Source organism: Ylistrum balloti, unplaced genomic scaffold, assembly GCF_031769215.1.
Source record: "Ylistrum balloti isolate Yb309-2 unplaced genomic scaffold, AGI_CSIRO_Ybal_v1 Utg369850, whole genome shotgun sequence".
Taxonomy (NCBI): domain Eukaryota; kingdom Metazoa; phylum Mollusca; class Bivalvia; order Pectinida; family Pectinidae; genus Ylistrum; species Ylistrum balloti.
The window spans coordinates 4,509,040-4,522,435 of record NW_026782003.1 but is presented as its reverse complement, the minus strand read 5'-3'; the positions used below and the strand labels follow the sequence as shown (position 1 = coordinate 4,522,435).

General features: G+C 34.1%; 1 protein-coding gene across 1 annotated transcript in view; it reads right to left on the bottom strand.

The window, feature by feature from the left end:
• LOC132545645 (uncharacterized) overlaps positions 1-13,396 on the bottom strand; it is a 28,356-nt gene that overhangs the window by 1,628 nt on the left and 13,332 nt on the right. The window contains exons 5-14 of the mRNA XM_060209341.1: positions 12,627-12,653; positions 9,394-10,050; positions 9,108-9,229; positions 8,876-8,920; positions 8,221-8,383; positions 7,603-7,703; positions 6,822-7,152; positions 5,136-5,150; positions 3,802-3,918; positions 105-110 (exon numbers count right to left, since the gene is read on the bottom strand). Coding sequence (XP_060065324.1) covers positions 105-110; positions 3,802-3,918; positions 5,136-5,150; positions 6,822-7,152; positions 7,603-7,703; positions 8,221-8,383; positions 8,876-8,920; positions 9,108-9,229; positions 9,394-10,050; positions 12,627-12,653 — 1,584 coding nt within the window. The remainder of the gene's footprint in view (positions 1-104; positions 111-3,801; positions 3,919-5,135; positions 5,151-6,821; positions 7,153-7,602; positions 7,704-8,220; positions 8,384-8,875; positions 8,921-9,107; positions 9,230-9,393; positions 10,051-12,626; positions 12,654-13,396) is intronic.

Genomic DNA, 13,396 nt, shown 5'->3' with positions numbered 1-13,396 from the left:
GTAGAGCGTAGAGCTTCTGAATGACCTGAGAAAATCCTACAACCAGAATCTCAATATATATACCAAAAAAAAAAAAAAAAACAATACAGTATTTTTCTAATTACAAGTTTCTGTATGGTTTTTGTGTTGATGATGGCAGTCATATAATTACATTTTATATATACATCTAATCTGTAAGTCATTTTTTTTTTCTGTTCAATATCACGCATTCTAAGAAATCAATATTATCATTTACCACATATGTCTGTACAAGTTTTCATGTTAGAAAACTGTAGAAAAGAATCAACCGTGCTACAATATATTTATCTTCTTTTTTCCCCAAAATAAATTTGTTTACTTAAGGTAATTACATGTGTTAGGGTCATGCTCATTGTGGTTTCCTAATTATCAATGGATCAGACCACATCAAATGTTTCGTCGCAGTGACCAGTCAATTAATTTTTCTGTAGATTTTTTTTTTTTTTTAAATCTGATCTCCAAAAAGTACCTGCGCACTATACGCGAGTGCGCATTATACGCGAATATGTACGGTAAGTAGAAAGTGTTTGATAGACTCTTGCAGACACACGATGCTCTCTAAGAAAGAAAACATATTGCCTTTTACAGTGTTTATTATTGAATTTTCATCATCAATGTATATCATACAAGTAATATTATCTTAAAATGATTCTATCACTAAAGTATATCCGTAATCTTTTATGGAATTGTGTACATGTTAAAAGACATCTGGTTACCTGTAAATTAACGCTGATTGTGTAAGGTTGAAAAAATATACTTGATTAATTATTTTGTTATTAGTGTATAAAGAAATCTGAGGACATCTGAGGAAATCTGAGAAATTTAGACAAAGTGAATAAATCGTTTTTTTTTTTCTGAATAGAACAAACTACAAGGAAGAATAAACAAAGGATGGGTAGATTTAACGATGGTGTTAAACAGCTTTTCCTGACAAGACAGTGCATTAAGGTATCTTCAGAATAATGCACAATTTATCATCAAATCTTTCTCTTTTAAATACTGAAATTCTGATCACACATTGATAGCTCCCCTATGTACATACAACATCTATGGTATATCTATCTGAGTGTTGTTGTCAGACAAACAACAGTGTATGTAGATAGAACATCTATGGTATATCTATCTGAGTGTTGTTGTCAGAAAAACAACAGTGTATGTAGATAGAACATCTATGGTATATCTATCTGAGTGTTGTTGTCAGACAAACAACAGTGTATGTAGATAGAACATCTATGGTATATCTATCTGAGTGTTGTTGTCAGACAAACAACAGTGTATGTAGATAGAACATCTATGGTATATCTATCTGAGTGTTGTTGTCAGACAAACGACAGTGTATGTAGATAGAACATCTATGGTATATCTATCTGAGTGTTGTTGTCAGAGTAGTGCGAGGGTATGTAGACAGAACATCTGTGGTATATCTATCTGAGTGTTGTTGTCAGACAAACAGCAGTGTATGTAGATAGAACATCTGTGGTATATCTATCTGAGTGTTGTTGTCAGACAAACGACAGTGTATGTAGATAGAACATCTGTGGTATATCTATCTGAGTGTTGTTGTCAGACAAACGACAGTGTATGTAGATAGAACATCTATGGTATATCTATCTGAGTGTTGTTGTCAGAGTAACGCTGGTGTATGCAGACAGAACATCTATGGTATATCTATCTGAGTGTTGTTGTCAGATAAACGCTGGTGTATGTAGATAGAACATCTATGGTATATCTATCTGAGTGTTATTGTCAGATAAACGCTGGTGTATGTAGATAGAACATCTATGGTATATCTATCTGAGTGTTATTGTCAGATAAACGCTGGTGTATGTACATACAACATCTATGGTATATCTATCTGAGTGTTGTTGTCAGACAAACAGCAGTGTATGTAGATAGAACATCTATGGTATATCTATCTGAGTGTTATTGTCAGATAAACGCTGGTGTATGTATATAGAACATCTATGGTATATCTATCTGAGTGTTGTTGTCAGACAAACAGCAGGGTATGTATATAGAACATCTATGGTATATCTATCTGAGTGTTGTTGTCAGACAAACAGCAGTGTATGTATATAGAACATCTGTGGTATATCTATCTGAGTGTTATTGTCAGATAAACGCTGGTGTATGTATATAGAACATCTATGGTATATCTATCTGAGTGTTGTTGTCAGACAAACAGCAGTGTATGTAGATAGAACATCTATGGTATATCTATCTGAGTGTTATTGTCAGATAAACGCTGGTGTATGTAGATAGAACATCTATGGTATATCTATCTGAGTGTTATTGTCAGATAAACGCTGGTGTATGTAGATAGAACATCTATGGTATATCTATCTGAGTGTTATTCAGTAAAATATGCTTCAATGAATGATAAATCATTAACTTCCTGCAATTTTATCTTTTATACCGTGTATTATCAATTCTACATCCAAGGTGTCGCAGAATGCCCTGTTGATTTGTTGTACTCCATATCACTTTAATACTTTTATACCAACACCACCAGATAATTTTCAGATCACTAGTGTATTCATTCTAGTAGATATCAATCTATTCATGAATATTTTACAAATATTTTACTGTAAGTGATATCACAGAGAAGAGGAAAAAAGGTAGACACCTAATCCAGAAGATGTTTTTTTTTTTTAAAGATTTCAAATGTGTGATAGGATTCACACATTTAAGATATAGAAAGTTACACTATACCATAGATATACTTACAAGCTCCTTAAATTAATAATTAGGAAATAAAATAACAAGAAATCCAATCAATGATCAATTCAATAAACACACCACACAAAACACAGGTTAAGAGGTAATCAGAATGAGTTAGGACAACATCACAGAAAATCTCTTCAGGGGAGGTAACAATTTGAATTACATTGTCCATGCACTCTCCCTTTACACAAATCAAAGCTTCAAGTATGTATATTCCAGAATGTATTAAAATTACCAACAGATAGAAATCAGAACTAGAAAACAAGTCACATAGATCCTGACTGATATCCGTCAAAATTGTCGCGGTTTATTCACAACCTCGATTTGGTGTAGAAATCTAAGATGACTTCAGCTACCTTGACCATTGACCTGATGACCTTGACCAATGGTCAGTGGCAGACCTCTTGATTTATCAACCAGCCCTGCTTCATAATACAGGACAATAATTTTTTTCCAGTATGCAGATACATAACATACAAAAAGTTGGACTGTGACCCTAAATTTACATAAAGGGCTTATGATAAAATTTATTTATTTTACAAGGGTATACCATTTCATGTCTGCTCGGGAAATTCAATCCTGTATGTTTAGGTGAAAGGCAAATGTATTACCAATGGCCACCTGACCACCTCAATAAGATTGAAATACTGGTAAAAAAAGGACTGTATCTACATATCACTCTACATCACCATCAGAAATACCAAAAATGGTCACCTTCTGGAAATTGATTCCAGAAACAAAAATTGCTGGATATGCAGACAGAGAAAAAAAAAATCGATGGGGAGGAGCACAGGAAATTTTGCTGCAGGGCCTGATAAAACAACCCATAACATAATCTTGATTTTTGAAATCTTTAGCAATCACTCTGGCAGTAGATGAGAAGCAGATGTCAGTAAGTGTCAACATCAACAACATTTTTTTTTAATCTGAATTCATGTTAATGACTCTTAATAAAAAGAACACCTTGAATTCCTTCAATTAGTAACATGAAAGAGCAAACAATGCCACAAAACCACAATTGTTTGGTCACTATAAACACCTTTTCACTGAGAGCATTACCTCATTTCGTTCTTGCAATGCCTTAATTTCATTTTCCATCTTGTAAATCTCATCCTGCAACTGTCGGGGTGACTCTGGTGGGGGATATTTGGTTATTGGTGGGTATCTAGAGCTGACCTGTGGTATCAGACAAGGAACCCAATGTTACTCATCACATGACACCCTGTTGCTTAGCAACACTAATAAATACACTACGCTCTACTATATATTAAAACCATTTATAAATCTGCCTAAAAGACTCAAGGTCTGACGTTTAATTCACCAATATGCTTTCAAGATTTCTCCCTCTGATAATGTTCCCTAGCCCCAGAAAACATTTGATGTATGTAATTATGAATTTATGAGAATTAAATTATCTTCTTTTTGAAACTCAAATCCAACTAACCTAATTTCAGAAACAAATCTATTATGACATAAAAAAATCAAATTCTATTTATATGTCTAAGCAGATTAATTTGACTACATTTTGATTTTAAGTACATCATACATCAGGTGGGTAATTATAAGCCCTACAGATTATTTCTACAACTGTTCACTACATCATGTTTTTGAGAGTAACTCATTGTTTAAATTAAGGGATCAATGATGTGCAGGAGACAGATAACTAAAGTGAAATTCTAAATCATGCAGCCTTTTTAAAAGAGATATATTACATATTTAACTTTTTTACTGTTCCACTACTTCAGAAATAAATCCACAGAACAAATAATGAATGTGACTTTGACACAAACTTATTTCAGGTATTTCAGTTGAAATACCTTCAGAAATAAAGTTACATGAAAGATGTCACTGAATGGGTTGTTGATTTTCTATAATAAGAAATAGTGACCTTGACCCCGACACAAACTCATTTGAGGTATTGTCAAAATTGACCTTTGTAAAAATTCTTTAATAAATGAAATCTGGCCTTGAGATATATATCACTTAATTGAATGGGGATTTTTCAAATCTATTTTTATAGTATCCTTGACCTTAATCTTCAACCTTGACATATGTAAAATTGGGGGATTTTCATACATGACCTTTGCATTCATATATGAAGTTATTGGAGCTATGACGTGAATTGAGAATGGGATGTGATGGGATGGACATGGTTAGCACTACATATATTCCCCATCCCTTTAAAATTGTGATGGCATAAAAAGACTTAATTAGTCTGTGAAACAGATCAGTATCATGCCGAGGGTTACGGTACCTAGTGTAATGTTTTCTACAGGTTTTTGTCCTGTACAGTGTTACATAATTATGTAGGTTTAGTGATAATTGTAGATCATGCAAATTAAAGTGATAAAAGGAGTAAGTGGAAACTATTAAGAGATATTTCTTTTGCCAACCTTTCCTTTTTTTTCCTTAAGAAAGAAAACAAAAATGAATATAATTTTGTGCCATTCAATATATTAAAAAAAATATTAAAATCAGATGATCTGTTAAAAAATATAATATATACCAGTCTGAACAAGACTTTAGATTGTTTTAGTCCTAAAGTACCCCCTAAGTTTATGTCACAGAGTACCTCCAGTATGTAACTCCCTTAGTTTAAGTCCCTGAGTACCTCCAGTATGTAACTCCCTTAGTATAAGTCCCTGAGTACCACGTGTATGTAACTCCCTTAGTTTAAGTCCCTGAGTACCACGTGTATGTAACTCCCTTAGTTTAAGTCCCTGAGTACCACCAGTATGTAAATCCCTTAGTTTAAGTCCCTGAGTACCTCCAGTATGTAACTCCCTTAGTTTAAGTCCCTGAGTACCACCAGTATGTAACTCCCTTAGTTTAAGTCCCTGAATACCACCAGTATGTAACTCCCTTAGTTTAAGTCCCTGAGTACCACATGTATGTAACTCCCTTAGTTTAAGTCCCTGAGAACCACCAGTATGTAACTCCCTTAGTTTAAGTCCCTGAGTACCACCAGTATGTAAATCCCTTAGTTTAAGTCCCTGAGTACCTCCAGTATGTAACTCCCTTAGTTTAAGTCCCTGAGTACCACGTGTATGTAACTCCCTTAGTTTAAGTCCCTGAGTACCACGTGTATGTAACTCCCTTAGTTTAAGTCCCTGAGTACCACGTGTATGTAACTCCCTTAGTTTAAGTCCCTGAGTAACTCCCTTAGTTTAAGTCCCTGAGTACCACCAGTATTTAACTCCCTTAGTTTAAGTCCCTGAGTACCACCAGTATGTAAATCCCTTAGTTTAAGTCCCTGAGTACCTCCAGTATGTAACTCCCTTAGTTTAAGTCCCTGAGTACCACCAGTATGTAACTCCCTTAGTTTAAGTCCCTGAGTACCACCAGTATGTAACTCCCTTAGTTTAAGTCCCTGAGTACCACATGTATGTAACTCCCTTAGTTTAAGTCCCTGAGAACCACCAGTATGTAACTCCCTTAGTTTAAGTCCCTGAGTACCACCAGTATGTAAATCCCTTAGTTTAAGTCCCCGAGTATCACCAGTATGTAACTCCCTTAGTTTAAGTCCCTGAGTACCTCCAGTATGTAAATCCCTTAGTTTAAGTCCCCGAGTATCACCAGTATGTAACTCCCTTAGTTTAAGTCCCTGAGTACCTCCAGTATGTAACTCCCTTTGTTTAAGTCTCTAAGTACAACCAGTATATAACTATAAGACCTCACCCCCAATACATTCAAGACACTTTTGTTCAGGTAGCAAAATATCAAAACTTTTCATCCTTCATTGGACCTACTTCTATATATAAATATATGGTTACCATTGACTACATGAAACATTTCTGATAGAATTCAAATCACTTCATGCATGGGTGTCTGGTAATGTTCATGTGCCAAAGGATAATGTCACATAGCGAAACAATCTGACAAGTGTGTACAACACAGAGCTTAATTTTAACTAAATGAGGTGGAGGATGTATGTTAATTGATGCTGAAGACCACAGTCTTGGAAGGCTTCTAAGTCATGACTAAGGCACCAGGAGGAAAGGAATTGATGGAAAAAAATAGAGAGTGCTGGAGAAAGAATAGCTGTGGCGCAATACATGGTGAATAAGGAGTATTCTTACATCTTCACTTCTATAGGACATCTGTTGAGCACGGCTTGGGGACGGCTCCCGTCTGTAAGACATGTTGCCGTTGTATCCCTGATTATATGTGTCTCTGTTGCTGAAAGAGGGTTGGTAACCATTGTGCTGCCAGTTATCTTCAGGTGGGCGATCTGATTGCTGTCGATACCCATTGTAGGATGGGTAGTCTCTGCGAGGAGAGCTTCTAGGCCAGGACTCAAATGTTTCCAGTGTGGGCTTAGCATACTCTAACGGACGCTTGCTGCGTGGGATATCTAGGCCGGTGGCGTCGGGCTGGATCATCTCCAACACACCAAGAAAAGCCTCCCAGCTGTCAAAGAAATAAACAACATTGAGAACAATATCTCCTTTAAGGAGAACAATGTATCAATGCGCCAAAATTCCCCACCATCTAAAAGGAACAAATTTTGATATAAGAAATGTGAGAGTTCACACTATTCTCCAAGGCAGTATTTTGCAAAGGGTTTCAATGGAAGCTATCTATGAGTTTATACTTTTCTGGATTTCCATGGCAACTGTTAACTTACATCACAATTGAATTACTAGACCTTGCCCTTATAACCCTGAAATACTTTCCAGAAATAACTCAAACTTGCTTGGTTCACACAAGGGTAATAAAACTATGAAAACCAGGTTTCAAATTTATATTAAAATCTTTTTTCAGTTTTTTTTTTACATTGAGAAAGATTTTACACATGAAAACTGTTTGTAGACTTATGCATGTATCATTCCATGCTGCTACTGTGCACATACTACTCACTCGAACTGTCCATCATGAGGCCTCCGCCTTTTCATGTAGAGGAGATCTTTGAAGACGTCACTCGGCAGATTTACTTTGTTATTGCGCAACACATCAAGGATCTGGTAAAGAGAAAGTATGTAATTATTCAGGCAGCTCTTTCAAACCTAGTACCAAACTCACTATGTAGTATGTATATAGTATCCTCATAAAGTTATCGCTAAGCTGGTTTTGTATGGTGTGGTTGACATAACTTTCACATTCTGATTGGAAAAACAGTTGCCAAATGTATCAATTCAATTTATTACGAAACAATAACGTCTGCAGGGTTTTCCATAAGAGCTGGTCACCGGCCAATTTGACCGGCTACTATGATCATTTGGCCGTCTACACCAATCCAGTTCCGTAATAATGTTCCGTACACGACTACACGTACACGGCAGGCCACCCCCATCTCGCCGCGTTGCGGCTTGGGTCGGCTAGCTTCACCAGCCTCCTACTTTCACTACACAGCCTACTACTAACAAAATTATGGAAAAACCTGCGCCTGTCTTGTACCACCATAATAGTCTGTTCTTATGCTGCTTTCTGTTTAGTTTTGGACAATATTTCGACACTGTCACCAATATCAATCAATACCTCATGCTCTGACAAACGTCCTCTATAAGGCTTATCCCGTGATTCAAAATCCTTCCTAATCGCAGACATGTTTATTCGTATTTTTTCATCAGCTAGTTGTTGCTTGGCAATCTGTAATGTTTTTCCAAATGTTCGATGTATCTGTGGGTTGAGGTCATCCATCCTGTTCAATGTGAAGAAAATGATGTCATATTTCAAACCTCAGATAATCAATTGAAAGTCTCCGAATATCAGTTGTAAGAAATTATTTCAAAATTCAAGTCCAAAGGTCACAAGATCATGATACATAAATTGAAAGGAAAAAATCTACTACCTTGGTAATTAAGCATTCATCAAATTGGTAAAATATCAAAATATCTCAGGTTTTTTTATCAGGAATATTGTTTAAACACATTTTATTGTAGAATTCCAAATTACCAATTGTTAAAGTCATCACTGATTAAAAAAAAAAAGGAGAATTGAAGAATTTGTGAAAAAAATTTTGTGTCATGCTAATTAGGTGTCTGAAGTCCTTGATCTAAATCTTAGGTGACACCACACCAGATTGGCCAGAGTATACAGTAACTCTGATAAAATTTTTTTACAGCTGTTCTAAAACTAGTCTACTTTGTAATTATATTACAGTTTACAAGACTTCAAAACAAGAAGTACTTACGGTGAGTTTGTTCGACTCTGCAACTGCTGTTCGAAGCTACTTTGTCTGTAAAAAATTATGAAAGACGGTAACAGTCAGAAGTTCACTTAAACTGATGAACAACATCCAAATCACATCATTTTAATCTTCGTCTTAAATTATGGTTTAACTCTGTTAATATTGAAGAAATTAAAAATCATGAAAGTCAAAATTAAAATTTTGGTACCTGCAATGATAATTAAAAAAAACTTACGGCTCTTTAGGCAAAAATTTCTTAAGATATCTAATAAAATCCCGATAAAATATCCATCCATTCTGATTTCGGTCAACAAATTTAGCCGCTACCAGTCGCACTGTATCAGGATCTAAACGTATCTGGAAATAAAATAAATCGTAAAATTAAACTGTTTTAAATACACATGAAATCAATTGTAAAGCAACAGGATTAGTATACTTATTCTACGATCATTTCCCAACCTTTGTACTGTAAGCAATAGCGATTGGCAGCTTCTTTTTTTCAATATCACAACTAAGCTTACCTGATTCGATTCAAGAGCTTTTTTCATAGCCACTAGTGCACATGTGCCGTTTTGTGCCCAGTCCGAAGTGATGGCATCGGCATGAACCTTATCCAATCGTTTCCGTGGAATTCCATCCAATTCCACACTGACAATGTGTCCTAACTTCTCTTCCTCCACTTGCGTGAGCTCAATTGGTCTCTGTGGGAGAGTGCCGAGATTTGCGCTCCATAAATACTTTAACAGTCTATTGCGCTCCTCGTTAAGAACAGTTCTTGGCGTCTGTTCAATGTAATCATTATGTGAGTATGAGTTTGCAGACACGTCTTTGGCAGGAGGATGGCTTTGGTAGTCGTTAGAGATAGGATGTGGACCTATATCACTTAGAGCTTTAGGGAACTTGGTAGAATCATATGTACGTCCATTAGGTCTCATTTGGTGTTGATCGCTTATCGGCCGTTCGTATTCTGTATCCTTCATATATTTGTCGCCATATTCTGTTTCCAATTGTAAAGCATTTGGGTTTCCTATCTCTGGTTCAAATATGGTGGACAGCTGGTTCTTGTTTTTATTAGTTGTAAGGGGGTCCAGCTTCAATCCTCGTGCCAAAGATTTGGAATCCGGACGACTTCTGCCTACATAAGTTGGCTTTCCATGAAGGTTTGACTGAAAGTTATCCTACAAAATATAATAAATCAAGATAATTATAAGATATCGAGTTGAAAGTGTTCTAAACTCAGCCTAGTGAAGTCAAAATTGGTATTTTAACCATTCGAAAACAAGAAAAATGCCAAATACATAGCACAAGTGGTACAGAAGATTTCCTGATGGAACATTCAATAGGATCTTTATATAAAACAGCATCAGTTTATTTTGTAAATAATGAAAAATAATATCAAAAATCACAATTATAGTTACATTGATAAGAGGTATTGTCTCCATCATTCTTTAAATGTCTGACATTTCACTTTATCCACTAATTTTACAGTTACTGAATGGGTATAAGTCAGTTTACATTAAGCCTTGGATCTAGATGTGGCAATATCTTTCCCCTTTATAAACAGCTGAATATTGACCTCTGCATAAATCAAAACTTCCCGGATCCTTATCTACAATTTGTTTGTTAATTTAAGTAAAAGTGATGAAAGGTGATAGAATTAAAACAGAAATCATGCATAAAAAGTGTTTCTGTGGGTTGGCTGTTATTTACACAAATGTTGTTATACCTGAGTATTCTATGTTTGTAAGGTATAAAATTGCTAAATTATTTAAAACATTTAGTTATAGAATTTTATCACACATTAATATTTAGGCAAAAAAAAATTTTTTTGTTCCCATGGAAACTAGATAACACTTGTGATGCCCAGCCTTATGTCTTACAACTAATTCAAATGTGGTGTACTATTTGATTTATAAATCTTTATGAAATTTAAAATACTATTTACCTTTATTTAGAGGTAAAAATTTGTTATACAAATTCTAAATTTGAGATTGAGAGATGTAAAATTGCATTGATGATCTTTACATAAAATCAGTGCATACCTGAGATTTGAGAGGCATAAAATTGACTGATAAAAAAACTACCTGAGATTGAGAGGTATAAAATTGCTATACCTGAGATTGAGAGGTATAAAATTGCTATACCTGAGATTGAGAGGTATAAAATTGCTATACCTGAGATTGAGAGGTATAAAATTGCTATACCTGAGATTGAGAGGTATAAAATTGCTATTCCTGAGATTGAGAGGTCATTGATATGCAGGTAGCTGGCACAAATAATTTCTTTTTTCAAAATATAACAAATGAAAAATAAATATTGTTATACTTCAGCAAAACTTATGATATCTACAAAATATCATTAATTTGCAATTAGGTTCATATAAGATATGAATGAAAGATGCAAAGTACAGAGATTAATTAAAATCTATAGTTATTTGCTTATGACTTTATAAAAGACAATCGACTACCGATCATTGCATCAAAACAAAGTTTTTGTGCAGTAAAAAGACAACATTTTAATAAGTCAGTGATAAAAATGATGTCTTCCCTGACCTTCTGTGATATTTCTACTGACATAAACATCATTCTGATTGGTCAGTGATAGAAGTGATGTTATACAAATATAAACATCATTCTGATTGGTCAGTGATAAAAGTGATGTTATGCAAATATAAACATCATTATGATTGGTCAGTGATAAAAGTGATATCCTCTCCAACCTACTGTGACATTTCTAGATATAAACATCATTCTGATTGGTCAGTGATAAAAGTGATGTTATACGAATATAAACATCATTCTGATTGGTCAGTGATAAAAGTGATGTTATACAAATATAAACATCATTCTGATTGGTCAGTGATAGAAGTGATGTTATACAAATATAAACATCATTCTGATTGGTCAGTGATAAAAGTGATGTTATGCAAATATAAACATCATTATGATTGGTCAGTGATAAAAGTGATATCCTCTCCAATATGTGACATTTCTAAATATAAACATCATTCTGATTGGTCAGTGACAAAAGTGATGTTATACAAATATAAACATCATTCTGATTGGTCAGTGATAAAAGTGATGTTATACAAATATAAACATCATTCTGATTGGTCAGTGATAGAAGTGATGTTATACAAATATAAACATCATTCTGATTGGTCAGTGATAAAAGTGATGTTATACAAATATAAACATCATTCTGATTGGTCAGTGATAAAAGTGATGTTATGTAAATATAAACATCATTATGATTGGTCAGTGATAAAAGTGATGTCCTACAGATATAAACATCATTCTAATTGGTCAGTGATAAAAGTGATATCCTCTCCAACCTACTGTGACATTTCTAGATATAAACATCATTCTGATTGGTCAGTGATAAAAGTGATGTCCTCTCTGACCTACTGTGACATTACTACAGATATAAAATTTCTGATTGGTCAGTGAATTGGTCAGTGATAAAAGTGACACTGTTGCAGTAGATATCTTTAATATTGCAGTGTAGAATGTGCAGTTTCGTCAAGGTAAGATGATATTTAAAATCCAATACCTTGAAAAAAATTTTGCAGAATTTATTTTTTCCTCTTTGATACAAATATGGAAATGTTCCAGAATATTAATAACATTTACAAAACCAAAAAAGAACACAAACTTTAATGTGCCAAGCTAAAATGGAAACCAACTCTACGTAAACTGTGCGACGTGCAGTTTCTGTCGTGTAGCAGTGCTGCGAATTCAACAGATTTACTTACCCAAAAGTGATTATTGGCTACAGGCTCCTTATGGTAAGGTAAGAAAGTCAAATCAATGTCTGTTTGTTGACTTTTACCGTGAACATATTTACTTAAGCAGTCTAAATGATATCTTTGTGATTCTAGAACGACCACAACATGTATAGTGTTGTACTTGAAAACTGACACCATCCTAAGGGCATTATCTCAAATTCAAAGTTGTTAAATATTTTTAAAAAATTATTTTCTTCCTGCACGTAAATTTAAGTTTAAATGTCATTAGCATATTAATCTTGTAATATCTGTGTAAACTCTCCAAAACATGATGACAATGAACAAACCCCCGCTAACTGTTAAAAAGATTTATTGTAATGAATTTTCACTTAAGATGAAAAAAAAAACTTTCAAATGAAAGTCTTACTTTTGATTAAAGAAGAAATGAAAATATGGCTCCTTTTAAAATCAGACAAAATTAACATTGATGAAACACAGAATGTCTTTATTTTTATATCATGTCTCCGAACATTAATCCATGAGAAAAACATTAGAAATATAGAGAGAAAAAATTGTAACCAGGTACACCTGGGTATAGAATGTTTTAATTTTTAGGTACAAAATGTTAGTTTTCAGAATTGAAATGTTTAGAGAATTCAGACAGAGAGATATAATAATGACTGGTAAAACTTCGTCATGTTATTAATCAAATTTGGAAAATTCTTTAAAATATCTTGTGAAAATATGTTAAATGTTAGTTATGTTAAAACAAGTTAAAATACTCTTAAACTACCTGG